We start from the raw sequence: 19401 nt of genomic DNA on the forward strand, positions 1-19401 counted from the left end.
ATGTCCAATGCTGAGCATATCTTTTATTTATCATTTGTTTTTTCATGCTTCTCCTTAAGCCTTTGCCCCACTCCCTGCCCCCACTCCCACCTCCTTCCACTCAGCCCCAATCATCATCTATATCAAGCTGCAGGCAATTTGTTTTGGTGCCATATCCATGGCTCCTGCAATTAATCACACTGTTCCCTAGCTAGAAAGATTTTAGGCCTAAGTCCTGGGAAAATAAAAGCTATGGGGTGGGATGCCTGTTCATGACCTAATTACTCTTATCCCACTGGTTTCCAACCCCATTCCTCCTCCTGTCTTTTCCCAAAACACTAGCAGAAAGCCCACGTTACTTCTAGGCTGCTGCTTCAGTGGCCTCTGACATGGCTTCTCAGAGCAGATGTTCTCAGTCCCACATGTGCTCTATCCTTTTTTCTACTCACACTTTCTATATGAATAGCAGATTGTAGTGCTTCTGTTCTTCTGATCCAGAGGGGGAAAAATCCACATCAAATTATACTGCCTTTCTTTTTCAACCAGCTTAGTAACGGGCGTAGGTGGATACACTGCACCCTCTTCCCTCCCCCCACACAACTGGAACTGCTTGCAGATGTTTCCTGAGTCTTTCTTCCTCAGGCCCCAATTTCCCCAGGGGGTGCCCCCCCACTCCCTGCACCCACTGAAGTTCTTTTAAAACTTCTTTGTCTTTGAATCTCTAGCTCCCTGGTCTCACTAACTAGCATTACCTCTTTTTATCCAGTTATCTCTGATTGCTTTCCATTACTAGCCCACATGGAAACAAGGGTGTTAGCACCTCCCGTCTCTTTCATCCCCCAATCACCAGTAATTTATGTGAAAGAAGGAAAACTTAAACCACGAAATTTGAACATGAACGAGAAAGCTATTTTTTCCAACCCTGGGATTAGTAGTCATATTCTCATTCACTGATACACATCATTTTCTAGTCTAAGAAACAACTCATGGATCTAATAGCAATGTTCCTCCATGGAACAAGTATCTTCCGAGTGAAAAGACCAGAAGTCATTTGTTTCTACATATTACCTTTAAAAAGAAAGGAAAAACAAGACACAGAAACAAACAAACAAGACCTGAATACCATACCTCTTGATTTTTCTTCTCCTTTAACTTATTTCCTGGATTTGTTTCATATATATTTTCCTCTCAGACTGCCTACTTACTCATTCTAGACAAACAAAGGGGTACAATAGAGATTTGAATTTCAAAAGGTAACCTGCTAAACTTAGCGACATTTTATAATTTATTTTCATTTTGTGTTCATAAATGAAGGAGCTTCCAATCAGCTAGAAGGTGAGCTTCCCTAGATAATAAACTGTCATCCAATTTTTTTTCTTTTTCTCTAAATCTACCAGCCCTGGTGGATAGGCCTTTGACAAAGTGTGCTCATAAAGGGAAAAGGAAAAATATATGTGCCCAGAAGGGTGATGGCTCTGCATACATAAGTCCTTTAATAACTTCTTAATAGCAAGTCATCACATTTATTTTCAGTTACTACAAAACTGAATTCTGAGTTTCCAATAAAAAAAGACAAGAACGTAACTGAAATTTGTATAAGCATCTATTTAAGTCTGGGTTTTCAGTGGCAGATGAATACACCAGGGGTGGTGTCTGGGTTAGTTATTCTTCCAGACAGAACAGGGCAGTCATGCCTTACTAAAGCACATTGTTGGAAAGGAGCTGAAGTCAGAAACATAGCTAACCTGATTTGAGACTTTACTCAAAATTCTATATAATAGGTTGTAAGGAAAGGGAAGAAAGAATATCATAGTTCTCCCCATTCCCAGTCTATTGACTATGTTTTTCTATGTAGACCTCCCCTAATTCCTGGTCTTAATTAGAGCCATAAGTTTACAATATTTTTTTGTAAATTTTAATGAGTACCATTTCTTGCACAATGGACTTAATACAACTATAGCAGATTATAGTCATAGTGTTTTTCTACTGAGCTCAATATGCAAATATATGTAAAAACAATAGCTAACCAGTAGCAATGAAAAACATGTCTGATTATAAAAAGGAAAGGTTAGACTAAGTACTGAGCACATGTACAGAGAAAATTGGGTCCAATATGTTAAACTCAAGTCTACCCTAGCTCAACAAAGTAGACTCAGTGAAAGGCTCTAGAATTAGGAAAATATATAATCCATTCACCAAGGAACACTGTGACTAAGCATGTTGTAATCAAGTAAACTACTTCTCCTGCTCCGTATTTATTATTTCCATTCTACAGTGACATTCTATTTTGTCATTTTATTCGTGAAAATTTCTATTCATGTTAATTTGTAAAAATACTGAAAATGAATAAACTCAGTAAATTGTCAATGTCAGCTACAAAATGTATTCAGAAATGAAAGATTTCAAATTTTATATCAATAAGAAAAACTGTCTTTATCATCAAACGTCTAGGCCAAGATTTCATAACTTTTTTATGTCATGAACTCTTCTGGAAGTGTGGTAAAGCCTACTGACACTTCTACTACCTTCTCAGAATAATTCATAATTGAAGAAATGTACAATTTCAATTAGAGGTTAGTGAAAACAAATAATGTATTTTTTCCCCTATGTTTTGGGACCCTATGAAATCTATACTCCTTGGGGAGAGGAATCTATGGACCCCAGTTGAAGAACCCCTATCTAGAGTAAGGGGTCAGCTATCTATCTATCTATTTGTCTGTCTGTCTATCTATCTATCACCCCTTAGAGTTTTAATCCCTCAAAATTAAATAAAGAAGAAAATCCTACTTTTAAAAGCCACCTCAACATCAACTCCTAGGTTAATAAACTAGTTTAATAGCTCCAGTTTTTCAAGAAATTGAAACAGTTCATTAAAGAAACAAAAATTGATTTGGGGGGGGGGAAACTGTGTGAAAATATAAGCTATGACTCTTGCAAAAAAAAAGTTTTTTGATACTTCTATCCATACACATCTACAAATTCTTTGTTTCCAAAACTTTTATGGGGTGTGAATTTTGAACTTTTTTTATATTGGGGCAATAAAATGGGCTGCAACATGACAAATAGTTTATGTGACTCACAAATTTTCATTCAGACTAAGCACTAAAGCAATATCAATAATGAAATAATGACATGGGTCTTATGCCAAATCAGAAAGCAATCTGAATGATAATGGTTGTGCCACTGGTAGCGCCAGGAATGAGTAAGGTTAGAACCCTGTTTCCCCATTACCTGACTTGTATTTCTGATCACTTGAGTCTCAGGGTGTCCCCTTTCTTCTTCAAACCCACCGAATGGGACAAAACTTCCTAGTTTTTCTTCTATTTGACAACCTTGCTTTCTATACCACAAGAGCCCAATTTTTGCCATAAGAAATCAATTAATTACAACTCATAAACATGGAATATTACTTACAGCATTGCCTTTAGTGGACTTCTTAGTGAGAAATTGCTCTACAAAGGCCCTTTCAGTCAAAGTACCCACTAAGTATATCCTTGGATGGCAAGATCTGACCCAATTACACTGCAGAGCTAAGTGTGTTAAAATCCCAAGATAGAACTGAGAACATCAAACAAATTAAAAATAAGGAAATAAAACTTTCCATACCCTGAGTCTGTGTCAATCATTTCCCTAAAATTTTCTTTTTACACTTTAAAGCAAGTTCTTAGTACAAAATGACCGCAAAATACAAAGCCAAATGAATTTCTAGCAATAATTAATAAGAAGATGGGAAAAAGATGGCATTATACAAAGAGAGCTGGTCTCAGCATAAAAAAAGACCTGTGTTCAAGTCACACAGCTCAGACAAATACGAGCTGTGAATCACTTCATCTCTCAAGGTCCCAGGCAACATTTTCTAAGACTTTACATCTCAGAAAAGGTGTGAATCTACACTGGTATAGGAAGTTCCTTAGTAGGGGTTCCCTACACCAATGAAATGAGAGAGGCAGAGACAGAGACACAGAGACAGAAAGAAGACAGAATCACTGATAAATTTTGCTATATTCTATATATTCACATTTAAGACTCCTTGACTCAAAATATTCCCTTAAGCATTTGGTTTTCAGCGTCCATTAGTCCTTAGAGAAATAATCAAGCATTTAAACATATCAGCAGACAAGTAGCACTGGACAAAGAACACTGAACCAGGAATGAAGACGGGTTCTAATCCCCGCTCTGTTTATTGACTTACAGCTAATTTGTTAAGTTGCAGCAGCAATCCACCTTTCTGAATCTCAGTTTCTTCCTATGTAAAATACAGGGTTTGGACTATGTAGATGAACTCTAAGGTCCCTTCTATAACTTCAGCTGAGTCCTCACTGAGGCTTGGCAATACTCCTCTATCTAGCCTTACTGCGTACTTATATTACTGGTCATATAGTGTTGCAAACCTATTCTTCTCCCCTGGAACAGCAACCCCACCCTCCCACACTTGTAAAATAATTTAATCTCATAAATCAATGAAAAGATGAAGGTCGAACAACAATTCCCCCATATTTCATAGTTTAATCACCCACCCTCTTTCTTTCCTCCTCTCAGAGAAAGAGGCTACCCTACTTCTTATTAAGGCTAATCCTTCTGCCTAAACCTTTGATCCCCACAAACTCCTCTAGGACCCTGAATCAATAATTAACTGTCTTCAATATTTCCCTTACCATGAGCTTCTTTCCATTTGTTTATAAGAATACTCAGATCTCCACAATCCTAAGTGAGCCTTCCTCATCATTCACTCTCTCCTCAACCCTTTGTAATTTTCTTTTCAGTCCTCTAAAAGTTACCAGTGACCACGTAATTACTAAATCCAGTATTTATGCTGTATTTATCCTTCTTTATCTCTCTGTAGTATCTAACATTGTTGAGCAATATCTCCCCTTCTGTATGTTCCCTCCATCTTGTCTTCAGATACCATTCAAACGGTTTTCCCCCTACTTCTCTAATCTCTGTCTTTTGTCCTCCATCCTCTTCTTGTTTCTCTATACTCTCTCCCTTGGCAACTTCATTTGCTCTCTCAACCTCAACTATCACTTTTTTTTCAGAGTGCTCCTAAATAACCTCTGACCTTAAGGTCTCTCAGATACACATCTCCAATTGACTGTAGGAATATCTCTTATCTGGATACCCTACCAATGTCAGCATGTCCAAAACTGATTTATATCACTCCAAAAAATTTGCTCTTCCTCCTGCCTTCACTATTTCTGCCAGCAGCTCTAAATCTTGACTGTTCTCTCTACCCCACCTTGAATCTCTATCAATGACAAAGTCCTGCCAATTCCATCTCTTTGATAGTTCTTGCATCTCAGATATCACTGCCACTTCCCTAGCACAGACCCTCCTAACCTACTGTCCAAGCTACTTCCTTATTACTTCTTCCTTAATGTTCTCAACACCTCTACTCTCTCCCCTTCTTCAAACCACCCTTTACACTGATATAAGGCTATCCTTATGCAGAAATCTTACCATGCCACCCCTCTCCTCAAAACCTTTTAATAGCCATCTGCTACTCGACTAGCAAAGTTCAATCTTCTTAGCCCGGCATTCAAAACCTTCATAATTTAGTGTCAATTTATCCTAACACTCTTAATCTCATCCTACTTTCTAGCCCAACCGGTCCACTTTTCTTACTTATAAAACCCAAACTTTTCTGTCTTCATGACCTTGTTCCAGCTATTCCCAAAGCCTATTCAATTCAACTAATACTTATTATGCATTACTATGTGCAAGGCACAGTATTAAGTTCTAAAGAAACAATAACAAAAGTAAAACAGTTTTTTCCCTCGAAGAGCTTAGAATCTACTGGAATGCCTAAAATGCCTTTCCTTGCACCTCTGAGCTTATATAATTCCTACCATCCTTGAAAGCCCAACTCAAATGCCACCAACTTAAGGAGGTCTTCCCTTTCCAATTCCTCATTGGCAATGGACTTTTCTCTACCCCCTTCTCTGGACCTCCCAAGGAATTTTTGTTTGCAGCCCTTTAAAGCACTTGCACACATAGCAGTTAAGGTGGACTATAACCAGTATCTGGCTGTCATGCATACTCTCTAACGTCAGAGGGCATTCTATGGAAAACCACCAAACTCCCTCTGATGCCCAGAGAGCTGGTTGTCCTCATCCTGCACCTATAGTTCTGCCTACAAACCAAACCTGACATCAGCATGGCGGAGACACTGGTACCATCATTATATATATATATATATATATAATTCTGTTTTAGTTTTTACTCTACATTTTTCCTCCTCTGTCTGCTCCATCAGTCCCCTCTTCATACTATAAGAAATTAATTTAAGGGGTGGCTAGGTGGCTCAGTGAATAGAGCACCGGCCCTGGAGTCAGAAGGACCTGAGTTCAAATCTGGACTCAGATACTTGACACATGTACTAGCAATGTGACCCTGGGCAAGTCACTTAACCCCAATTGCCCTACCTTTCCCCTCCAAAAAAATTTTTTTTTAATTTAAAACAATTGATACACTGGTGGCCTGTGCAGTGAGACCAACTTTGTAAGAAGACCTTTTTACACTTTAGTAAATAAATCTTGATTGAAATTTTATGTACATGTTGTATTTTCCTACTACACTGTAGATTCCACTAGAGGAAGAATGGTGCCATATCTAAAATTTATATCTAACCCTGCTGTTACCACAGATGTCTGCGTCCAAAAGGTGATTATTTTGATTTGACCTCCAGCTCAAATCAAAGATTTGATCTAAGATCATATCTTATCATATTCTCTTCTACATACAACAACATAAAAAAGATCTCAAAAATAGGACCCCTAGCCTTCATTCCATAGCATGGGTTAGCCTTAAAACAGGCAGCTTATTCAATACATAATTTTTTTTAAAAACAGTGATCTTGAAACCACTTTTCAGTGCTGAGGGCCCCGAAGAAAGTACATTCCTCTTTATAACCCCCCACCTGACCACCTGCAAGACAAAAACAAGAAGTATATTTTGCTATTTCAGCTACATTCACCCCCAATGTAGGTCTCAGTCTCATTTACTTGGGTCTAAGAATTGGAATTTGTTCTCTTAAAGAAGGGCTGTGTTTATTTATCTTTGTGTTAACTATTAAATATGTACTAAACTGATTAACTGTGTAGATAAAATTTAGGAGGAAGAGTAAAACTAAATGGGTTTTCACTTAAGCACTAAGAAGCACCAAATCACTTATCTGCAAATTACAAGTCATTCTTCTTTATGGACTTCTGGCAGTTGATATTTTATTAGCCCTTGCTGGTTACCCTATGTGCTCAAAAGTAATACAATTTCTCTAAGTAGTCTACAATTCTGACTCTCACTAATTTAGACTGTATCCTCCATAACAATTTGTTATTTAGTCACTTTGGTCATGTCTGACTATCCAACTGGGGTTTTCTTGGCAAAGATACTGGAGTAGTTCACCATTTTCTTCTCCAGTTAATTTTACAGATGAGGAAACTGAGGCAAACAGGGTTAAGTGACTTGCACAGGGTCACACAGCTAGTAAGTGTCTGAGGCCAGATTTGAACTTAGGAAGAAGAGTCTTCAGTTCTCTAACTGCACCCTCTAACTGCCATCCATAACAACAATATTGACCATTTCATCTCTCTGTCCTTTAGTTTCATCAGGCTAACAACACTCCAAAGACTCTTTTAGTTCTAAGATTATTATAATCTAGTCAAGCCTTACTGTATTTTTTTAGAATGATATATTTAGAATCTATTCTATAAACAAAACTGATATTCTATAACCTTTCTCATATTTCCTTACTTGTATTTAAAAAATTGATTTTTTTGACTTAGGAAAACATATAAAAATATAATAATACCTCCATTTTAATTCTCTTGGGGGATAATTCATCTCTTTCTCCACATTTAGACCTAGAAAAAACAATAAATTAAGATTACAATTTTTTCTTCTTAAATTCATCTCACTCTATATTTCATTAAAACAGATTATACAGTTGAAATTTATATATCTGTGCTTCTTTAAAGATGCACAAATGATAAGCATTAGGAGAATGAAAAGCATTACCTTACCATTTTCAAGTTTATAGACAGGGGGCTAATTCTACCAAGAAAAAGGTAAATAGTAGGCACCATTTACTTATGCAGAAAGGAAATGATCACTATATATCTGTAGCCCCCAAAGAGAAAGGATTCAAAGTTATTTGTTGGTTGACTACTTCACATTTTAACAGGAAAAGAATTAAGAAAACAAACAGGGCTACAATTCTTCCTTTTATAAATATCAGATTAATGGTGGCAAAGAATTGGAAATTGATAAGAGTCCCATCAATTGGGGAATGGCTAAACAAGTGGTATATGATTGTGATGGAATACTATTGTACTCTAAGAAACGATGAGCTAACTGCCTTCAGAAAAACCTGCAAAGACATAAACTGATGCAAAGTGAAATGAGTAGAACCAGCAGAAAATTGTGCACAGTAACAGTAATAGTGTGAGAGGATCTACTGCTAAAGATCAGCAATACAATGATCCAAGACAATTGTGAAAGTCTAATGATAAAAAATGTTATCCATCACCAGAGAAAGAACAGAGTCTGAATACTGATTGAAACATACTTTTTTTTTACTTTCTTGATTTTTCTTGGGGTCTTTATTTTAGTTTATGTTTTCTTTTATAACATGACTAATATGGAAATATGTTTTGCATCACTACACATGTACAACCTACATAAAATTTCTTGCCTTTTCAATGAAGGAGGGGGAAGGAAGGGAGAGAATTTGAAACTCAATTTTTAAAACACATGTTGAAAATTGTTTTTACAGGTAATTGGGGGAAAATAAAATATTAAAATAAAAAATAAGTAGCAGATTAAGAATAATTTGTGATGGGAGGACAAAACTCATATTTTTACATGAGTTCTAGGAACTCTACAGAAATATCATATAAAGTAATACAGCCTACTTTAAGTTAAACTTTTTAGTTTGAGAACTGTAGAGAAAATGGAGTTTCAGTAGGTACAGATCCTTCTGATTATCCATGCACAGAAGGGACAATCTGTACAATCCTAAATGCAAGATGACCTACCCCAGAAGCCTAGGTCCTTGTCCATGAAAGAACCTTTTTCCTGAAACTACCATTTAAATACCTTGGTGACTGAGAAGATGCTACTTGAAAACAAACAAACAAACAACACTAAAATAGTCATTGCAAGAATAGGTAGAAATCCACGCGAGGAGTCTTGCAGGTGGTGGCTTAAGAAACGAGGGTCTAGTTAGGATTACTTGTGAGTAAAAACAAAGTGAACCTAGACCTTGGGAATTAGATTAGGGAATCTAATGGAGATGAGCTGTGGATGAAAATAATAACAGCTCATATTCACAAAGAGAATTAGATAGCATTTTCTTTATAACCCTGAGGTTATTGGAGCACAAATATTATTGTTCCCTCTTTATAAATGAGGAAAAAGCTAAAGTGATTTGCTCAGTCACACAGCTTTTAACTGTCAGAACTGGGACTCAAAGTCAGGTTTCTTGCCTGCAAACCCAAGACTATTTCCATTACACCATACAGCCTGTGCATATATTTCAAAGTATGATATATTTACAGGTAAAATTATGAAACGATTATCACTGAGAGTTTCCAGTATTATAAGCTTCTTTGGCCTCTCAAAAGAATTATCATTTACTTTACCTGTTAATAGCAGAGCTATTGGGGCAGCTAGGTGGCGCAGTGGGGACCTGAGTTTAGATGTGACCTCAGACACTTAACACAAAACTAGCCCTGTGACTTTGGGCAAGTCACTTAACCCCAATTGCCCTGCCTTCCGCCCTCCCAAAAGCAAAAAAAAAAAAAAAAATAGTAGAGCTATCTTTTCCTCTCAAATACAAGGTAACAAGATCTTTGTAAATATCTAAAATACTTGCTTATCAGCTCCTTGCTAATAGGGTAACATTTCTTCTTCTGAGATCCCACAAGTGCTTAGTACAGTTTCTCGAAATCAGTGAGTGTTCAATAAATGTTAATTAAGTCTTATCATTGTATATGGTAGGTACTCGAGAACAGGACAGAGACAGGGTACTAAGCTGCATTTGTTTTTTTTTACAAATGCAACTCACAATATGTGTCAGAGGCAGGATTTGAACCCAGGTCTTTCTTATCCTGGGGTCAGCTTTCTTCATTATGCCAAGCTCCCTCTCTAGATGCTTAAGAATGTCTGTTAAATTCAATGATCACACTTGCAACAAAAACTTCTGAAAAGGGAGAAGAATCCTTTGAGATACTCCCAAAATTATTTATATTGCTAAGAAGATAGTCATAATATTTTGAAGAGCAGAATTCAGTAACAGAATTCATGTTAGTAATGCTCTGAAAATTCAATGATAAGTTTTTTTTCCTGTGTTTACCACATAGTCACCCCTTTACTCCATCAGGATCAGTGAGTTAAAAAGGGGAAGGAAGGAAGGCAAGCAGCATTTGGGGATTGTGCCTCAACATCCTACTTTTACCATACATTTACTTCAGTCCCTTTAAAGCTTACTTGGTTGTTCGGTAAGTGTACTTGTAGGTGACCTCCCGAGAAATCTGCCGAGAAAGGGCAAAAAGTTCATCTCTTCTTGTCAAAAGGGCATTATCTTTTACACAGAGCTGAGCGGCTGCTTCATTAACAGTCATCTGAAAATTAAAACACAGAAATGATTTTCAGACTTTTCCACTCAATCACATAGAATGTTCCACTCAGTTAATAATTTTAAATGGCATTGCACTTAAAAACAAGGGTCTTATTGCCCTAAGGTCTTTATGTAGCTCTGACTATGTTTATATTCCTAATGTCCATTTAATTAACAAGAAAACACAATCAGGTCACAGATTTAGAGCTGTTAGAGATCTTACCTGAGCGGTTGTACAATCCAATTCCCTCACTTAACAGATGAGGAAACTGAGACCAAAAGGATATTTAACACGCAGGTTAAGGTCACACTTGAAATAAATGAGAGAGCCAGGATTTGAACTCAGATCCTCTGACTGCTGATCTAGGACTCTTTTCCTTAGACCATGATGCTGCTAGCCCTGCTGTGTTGTTGTTCAATTGTGTCTAACTCTTTGTGACCCCATTTGGGGTCTTCTTGTCAAAGATATTGCAGTAATTTGCCATTTTCCTTCTCCAGTTCATTTTACAGATAAGGAAACTGAGGCAAACAGAGTCAAATGACTTGCCCAAGGTCACACTGCTAGTAAGTATCTGAGGCCACATTTGAACTCAGGAGGAAGATAAGTCTTCTTGAGTTCAGGCTCAGAACTCTATTCACTGTGCCACCTACATGCCCATAGTCCTACCATACTCTACAATTTATATTCTTAAAACCTTTCTCAAATGAACCAAGCAAAACCATAATCACAATTTTATTATTTTATTTTGGAGGAGAATCATAAGGATAGCAAGTATGTTGGCAAGAAGTAAATGGACTTCTCTAAAAGGAAAGGGTTAAATCTGATGATCTCAGAGGCTTTCTGATTCTAATCTTCACAGATCCTGTAAATTATTTGTTAAATTATTTTTGACATCTCAAAAGTGTGGCAGGTTGGCCAAAAGACTTCATTATGAAATGCAATGTGTCAAAATGACATTCTAAGGCAGAAATATACAGATTGTTTATTGAACCACGACAAATTTTTGTTGTTATTGCTGCTAGATAACAGAGTCAATGGAAATAGGGACAGGTACTAGATAGTATTTGAAAAGCCCTCAGCATATACTCAACAGCCCATTAGGCAAAAAGGTAAGCCTTAATACCATGGAGACCTCCCAATTGTTAAACAGTTTTGTTCAGAGTCAAGTAATCTGCTACAGACTTTTGTAATTATAAAGAGCCTAATTCCTCTACCTCTGGCCAAAAACTAGAAGCTATAAATGCAGGTGGGAAAATCTGACTTCACATTTATCCCCTCACCCTAAAAGAACCCTAGTGGAAAACCATTTTCTCTTTAAGTATTTTTGTTGGATACACGCTTATAACCTCTTAACCTGAAGAAAAAGACTAATTTTTAAAAGTATTTTCTAAATAATTTGTTAACTTCAACTGGGCTACTGGTTAACCACTAACCTCTCCAGTATCCTCTTTTGTATTTGATCCAGTTATTCTTTATGCCAGCTCACAAGTCTAAATTACTATGAAGTCTGATCAATTAAAATTTTAAAGAACTGAGAAGAAATCAGTTTGCTATAAAGCCACAGGAAAATAATTCATATATAAACTGAAAACAATGTCCTTCTACCATCATACTGCAAGCCAAAAAACAAAACAAACAACAAAAAACAATCAAACAAACAAAACATACTACAGATTCTCTGATTCTGAATTCAGGCTCCAAAAGACCAAAAAAGTTTATTGAATTTTAAAGGTCCTCAAGAACCATCTATGAGGAAGATCTATTGATGGTCCTCTTAAAGCTTTTAATGGGCGAATTCTAGATAAGAAAAACCAAAATATTCTATCATAGATATAGAACTAAGAAGGCCAGCTCTAAAGCCATCTGGTAGACCAATCTCATTTTGCAGATGAGGACACTGAGACCCAGAGAGGTTAAAGTCACATAGGTTGCTAAGTAGAAAAACTGAAATTTGAACTCAGGTCTTCTGATACCAATGCTACTTTCCACTGCACTATCTGAAAAGAGGTTCATGCCCCAAATCACCAAAATTAAATTAATGCAATAAATCCCAACAGGAATACATATATTTAGAATTTTGTTGTTGTTCAATTGTTTTCAGTCATATCTTGGCAAAGATACTAGAGTGGTCTGCCATTTTCTTCTCCAGCTCATTTGACAGATGAGGAAACTGAGGTAAACAGTTCAGAGACTTTTTCTGGGTCACACAGCTAATAAGTGTTTGAGACTACATTTGAACTCAGAAAGATGAGTCTTCCTCACTCCAGGCCCAGTGCTCTATCCTCTGGACCATCTAGTTGTCCTCATTTAGAATACACTTAATGAATAAGCATCTTCTAAAGCAAACATTTCCTTCATTGAAAATAGAATTCCTGATTGCTAACTTCTACAAGTAGAGACAATGCAGTAAGAAAGATAAAGATGACTTTGGAGTATAAGGAGACCCGAGTTCAGGTCCTTCCTCTGACACATCCATGCTGACTGTGTGACCCTGGGCAAGTCACATAACTTGTTCTGACTGGTATTCTAGACAACTCTCTAAGACTATAAATTGCAGAAAGAGTACTGCATTCTATTGACAGAGAGTTTTCCTACATTCTCTATATGAATGAATTCATAGGTCTAGTCCCTCATTCTTTTCTTCCTAATTTCTAAAATAATCAAATTTTATTTCTAAAATTAAGGAAACAAAATTTCCTATCCCATTCTCAACCCCATTTCCCTACTACCTTTTCTTTGCTGGTCTTTATCGTATATTCCATCCACACTTCCAGGTAAACTATTTCTGAAATCAGTTTTCTCTCTTTCCTCAGCCATCTTAAAGCTGAGCTAATGAAACTTCTTTATCATCAATTGGCATGGAGACTGATTCTACTAAGAAGATGCCACAATGGGCAGTGAAAATCATAATGTTTTGCAACTGGGTAAAAAGATATACAGGCAATGGGGCATAGAAATCCATCTTGACCTATAAGAAAGTAAGAGGGAAGGGGATAAGGGGGGGGGGTGACAGAAGGGAGGGAGGGCAGACTGGGGGAAGGTGTAATCAAAATGCATGCCATCTTGGGGTGGGGGATAGGGGAGCGATGGGGAGAAAATTGGGAACTCAAAATCTTGTGGGAATGAATGTTGAAAACTAAAAATAAATAAACAGATTCTGAAAAAAATCATAATGTTTAAGATCTGGACCATCAATGATCATTTGGTATGCATCTATACTTACACCCTCCTGCCATGTCAACATATGGCCTAGAAATAGATCTCCACCTGAATTTTGAAATGACAATAATAGTAACCACAAATATAAGAACTCAAACTTTAGAGCATTTGAAAGCTGTATTAACATTTATTTTGTATGCTAATGTTTTTCTTCCCTATTAGATTATAAGCTCCTTCAGGGCAGGGAACATGCCTTACTATTTATTATTATCATCTCATATTGCTTTGCATGTAGCAAACCTCAATAAATCTTTGTTAAATGAATAATAAAAGCTGATCTGAACTGATGAAGACTTCTTTGTTTGCATCTCTAGCTTTTCATTAAATATTTGATCCAAGAATATCATTTGAAATCATGTGAAGGAAGGCCAATAAAAAAAAAAAAAAAAGGTAAGGTAGTGATCAGTACTAATTGTTAGAATCCAATGTCTCTTCTAAGTTATCAGGCTTTGGAAATGTTCCTTGGCTTCACCAGAATACTCAGAATAATATGTCTCTGCTAATTGATGAAATCAAAGAATTAAAAACTGTCACCAGTACTTTGACTAAAAGGTTTTATAATCACGACTTGTTCCATCATTATTTACTTGGTTTTCTATATGCCATAACATCTAGTTTCCTGTGTATAAACACAAGAATAAATTTATGGGGCAAATGTTTTTCCAAGCCTTCAAGACCTGAAAAATGATAGGTATAGACAACATAGGGCTATGTTCATCCAGCCTGCAATATCTCTGTCTTGAAAACAAAAATGGCATTCTAAATCACTCAGAAATACTTCCATCTGGCAGTTAGTTATTCCTAACTCAAATTTTCTTTGTTTAAAAGGTAAAACTACAACATTCCTGGTCCTTAGCCTTTTGGACAAATTCAACTAATTATTTTGAAATACAAGGCCCAAAACGCTGTTAATAGACAAAAAGAAATAGAGTACTAAACAAATTGCAAATTACCTTTTTTTTCCCCTTTAATTTGCCCAGGATGCTATAATACCCTAATTCTGATGATTAACAGCTAAAGAAACTTTACTAGTGAAGTACCCACCAGAAATTATACACCAAAGTCCCCTTAAACCTGCTACAGGGGACCCCTACTAGGTTCCTTGGAAACCACCTAATAGGCCCCAATAGTAAAGAAATGTTTCACCTGTGTTGCTAAAAACATGCCACAGATTCCCACGTATTCAGGTCTGTTTATGTTTGTATCCAAGGCTTTGCTAAGGGACTATGGCTTCACTTCGCTTCAGTAGAAATAATACTAAGGCTTTGCTTCAATAGGAATAATACTGAGAATGCTTTGCTTCAATAAGAATAATACTGAGAAGGCTTCGCTCCAATAGAAACAATACTAAAGGCACTGCACCCCTTAGAAACACATTCTGTTGCTAGCAATCACATTTTCTATAAAATGATGTCTAACAGAAAGCTCGGGGCTGTCTTTCCCTCTGAGGGGCAGCCACCGGCCGGTTAATAAGCACTCCTATCAAAGCATTATTGATTGTACTGTCTTACTTTCTCAGTTGTCCATTACACTAGCAATGAAAGTTAAGACATTTTTGGTAGATTAATAGCTCAGCAACTTCATGGCTTCAATATGAAGGGATGAGACACATTAACTCAAAAAACTACCCAGTAGTATGTTTGCATTTAGAGGACTTTGCACAGAATTTTTTTAGTAGCCTTTTAGTCATGTAGCTTATGAATATTATGTGCCCCAGAGAAAGGCAGGAGCTGCTTGGGGAACAGTTTCCCAAAGGATCTACTCAAGCAGCTAGGAAAATCCTCCTTTCTACAGTCAAGAAATACTTCTCCCATCTTAATTTTTAAACTGGTAAGTAGAGCGGGTTCACAAAATGAATTCATTTCTATTCCTGATACCCTCTGACATCTTCCAAAATATGCCCTTTCAGTGCTGACTTTGTGTTCTATTTATATTTTTAAAATAGATTTAAACAGAACTAAAAAAAATGGCACACTTTAGATCTTACTGAAAACAGTTGTCCTTTGTTAAAATTTTACCTGTTCTTAAGAGATTTTTATACAATATTTAGAAGTGTTAAAGGGCTATATGATTATACTGTAAATCATGCCTTCCAGAATCACTGAGAGTTTTTTCCCATCCTTAGACTGTGAGTACATACAACAGCAGGTAAATATTCACAGTGTGGAAAGATGCCTTCATTTACCTAAAGGAGCTGCTTACCATTATACTGTAACCCACTCTCTACTGGTCCCTAAGAATTGTTAACCAAAAACACCAACACAAGTCCATGAGATGTGCATTGCAACTGGATTTATTACAAGAGAAAAGCACATGGGTGTGTGGGGACTTGACAGAACCTACCACTAAGACAAATTTAAAAGTTCAGAATACCGTACTTTAAATTGTTACCAAATTGTCCAAATTGGCACCAAATTTTGTTACAAACTTGAAAATCAATTCAAATACATATAGTGAGTGTTCAATTCATATATATGTTAAATTCATATTTATTTCTTACTCCTAAAAGGAGAGATGGCTTAATCACCTGTATCTTTTTTTTTTACTTTTAAAGAACAAAGCGTAATTTAACTTATGAAAAATATGTATAAATGCTAGCCAGAAAAATTTTACTGGCACTCTTTGTACTTAATCAGAATAATTTTGGATATATAGAGCTTCAGGGGTATAAAGCTAAGAATTTTTATGCCAAAGTCAATCTAAAACCATTTTTTTAAAAAGTCATTAAAATCCTTGGAACACTGATCTAACATGAATTTTTATTGGTACAATCTGAAACTGCTTTATGTTCTGTTTATTTTCTCATAATTTTTTTAAAAAACAGTTAGTTATAAAAATCATTAAGAATTTTATATCTATCCAAAATAATCACATACAAGCTGTATTATAAATACAATAGTTTTATGCTTTCATGAGAGCCTTGAGCCCTGAGATTTCTTACAAAAGTAACAACATTATATATCAAAAGCTGTCATCTTTGAGTTCAGTACAAAAATAATGAAAATGTTAAGTACTTTTAACTTACTATGCATTTTTATGTTCTGTCAGCTCTTTTCCCCAAAGATAATAATTAATATCGATAAGAATAGGAAACATTTATATAGCACTTACTATGTTCTAGGCACTGTGTTGTGCTTTACAATTATCTCATTTGATCCTACAACATCCCTAGAAGATAGTGTCTGAGGCTGGAGTCAGAAAGACTCATCTTCCTGAGTTCAAATCTGGCTTCAGACACTTACTAGCTGTGTGACCCTAGGCAGGTCACTTAACCCTGTTTGCCTCAGTTTCCTCATCTGTCAAATGAGCTGGAGAAGGAAATGGCAAACCACTCCAGTATCTTTGCCAAGAAAACCCCAAATGGGGTCAGGAAGAGTCAGACATGAGGAAAAATGACTAAACAACAACTTTCTGACTCCAGGCCTGGCACTCTACTATCCATGGGACTAACTAGTTGCCCCTATCATTAAAAGTGTAAATTTCTAAGGTGCATATCCTTTGAGGGCATTTCTAGTGTGCATTTTAAATGTCATAAATACATACTTGCTCTAAAATGTTTCTAAATTTACTGCCTAGGAAAGGTAGCATTTGTTGGATAGGTAAGAAAAAGTGAAAAAGAGGAAGAAGGAAGGAAAAGCTCCTAATTCGTTTTCATTCTGCTTTTACCTCATGAAGTGTGAGATGTTTGCCATCCTTCCTTTTTGAGTCAAATCTCCCATATATTGCACTATATTTCCGAATCTCCTCCTCCTTATGTGGATCGTCATCGTTCATCTCAAAGATGTGGCCAATCATTTTAGCCAATTTCTTGTTGGTTTTCAGCAATTCTTTCACTTCATTCAAGTCACTTTTGGGGAGCGTGGGTACCATTCGTTCCACACACTCAGCCACGGACAGCGCAGCAGCTGCATCTAAAGTCTCTGTGCTTTCCTTTGGTGAGGCTGGGGAGCCGAGGTCTGCTGGGGAAAGGCTGTGCTCGCTTTCTGTAGTGTGGTGACCTTGCCAAAGTCTGGAGTCACTGGAACTCTGTAGCGCTAAGGTCCCCACAACATCTGACTTACCTGGCCCCAGGCTCTGCACACATGTGGTAGCAGCACATTTTGGAATCTTCAAATGAGGTTCCCGAGCATTGCTGTTCCTCTCGTAAGAACTACAGGACATGCCCAACCATGTAGGCGAGCCTTCTGGTAATTTATAAATAGGGATGCTACTGACAGGCAAGGAAGTAAGAGGCTGATTAAAAAGGCCAGGGTTTGTAACCCAGTCCCGTAAAGCCTTCTGTAACCTTCTGACATGAAGGGGCTTGCTAGCCATGCCCACTAGGGCCATGATTTCCAAAAACTCCTCTTCACCGGCTTCACACAGCTGCTGGACATCATCACCACCTTGTTGGATAAAGGCATCAAAATAAGAAAGAAGGTTGGCTTTTTGTAATATTCGGTACAACTGCAACTCCCCCAGGGTCCTAGGTAGAGCTGATGCCATTACTGAGAAGGCCAACCTGAAAGAGCAAAGCAGAGGAATAATTCGTCAGATTTTTCATTACTATTCAAAAATACTCATATTTGTATAGCACTTTAGGGTTTCAATGTAATTTATAAACATCATCTCACCTGCCCTTTATTCCTTCAACAAACTAGACATCAAAGGTTTTATAGTACTAACAAAGAAGGGAGTAGTATATATTTGGAAAGAAGACTTTGTGATAGACATCACTATGGTTCCTTAGTACAAAAAAATTGTATAAAAAGTTAAAAATTCAAGTTTTTAAAACATAAAATTAAATTTGAACTAAGTTGACAAAAACTCAACATGACAAAAAAAGGTCCCCTTTTAAAAGCCTTCACAAGAAACTGGGAAAAAAAATCTCTGCAGTCAGTTTCTTTGATAAGGTTACCATTTCTAAGATACATAGAGAACTGTTTCAAATGTATAAGAACAAGAGTCATTCCCCAATTGATAAATGATCAAAGGATATGAACAAGCCAGAAGAAACTCAAGCTATTAATAGTCATATGAAATGTCAAGATACTATTAGGAGACACCCTGTTTTCTAGATCTAAGGCCCAACAAGCAAACTATGCCCTGAGCTTGGCATAATAACAATTCTTTGCCTTCACACTCTGGATGATCTCAGTCACAGTAAAATCCCAGAATTGCTTCCCACAATTATTGTATTGCTTTGACCAGCACCTGAAGCTCTCTGAGCTCAGACAAGCACCAGACAAGCTCAGACAAGTTCCTGTCATGAAGCCCTGCTATGAATCAAAATTGTCACATTGTTGCTGTCACCTTCATTGTCAGTGTTACAGTGGAACTGTGGAACCATTGGTATAAGTAATGAGATCTGCCCACAGTAAAATGGGTTCCCCCACTAGGGGGCCCCAGCATGTGTCTAATTTCTCTTCTTGCATGCAAGCCATTTCCCTCGCTTTGAAATTAAACTTGTGTTTGATTCCTGACTCTCCTGTCTCTAGTCTGTTATGGGGGCTCTGGCCATCCATAGGTTAGAGGCTGGTTTGGTCCAATTGATGGAAAATATGGTCTAAATCACTAGTAATGGAAAATATGGTCTAAATCACTAGTA

The 19401-nt window shown here is 36.8% G+C and overlaps 1 protein-coding gene across 9 annotated transcripts in view; it reads right to left on the reverse strand.

The window, feature by feature from the left end:
• NAB1 (NGFI-A binding protein 1) overlaps positions 1–19401 on the reverse strand; it is a 58750-nt gene that overhangs the window by 19764 nt on the left and 19585 nt on the right. For all 9 annotated transcript variants that reach the window (XM_069070200.1, XM_069070198.1, XM_069070199.1 and 6 more), the window contains 3 exons: positions 17481–18315; positions 10465–10598; positions 7787–7838 (listed from right to left, as the gene is read on the reverse strand). In XM_069070200.1, the coding sequence (XP_068926301.1) occupies positions 7787–7838; positions 10465–10598; positions 17481–18299 (1005 nt within the window). In that variant the 5' untranslated portion in view covers positions 18300–18315. The remainder of the gene's footprint in view (positions 1–7786; positions 7839–10464; positions 10599–17480; positions 18316–19401) is intronic.

Source organism: Petaurus breviceps, unplaced genomic scaffold (genome assembly GCF_028583685.1).
Source record: "Petaurus breviceps papuanus isolate PSGF00001 unplaced genomic scaffold, PetGlider_PUasm1.0 90804, whole genome shotgun sequence".
NCBI lineage: Eukaryota > Metazoa > Chordata > Mammalia > Diprotodontia > Petauridae > Petaurus > Petaurus breviceps.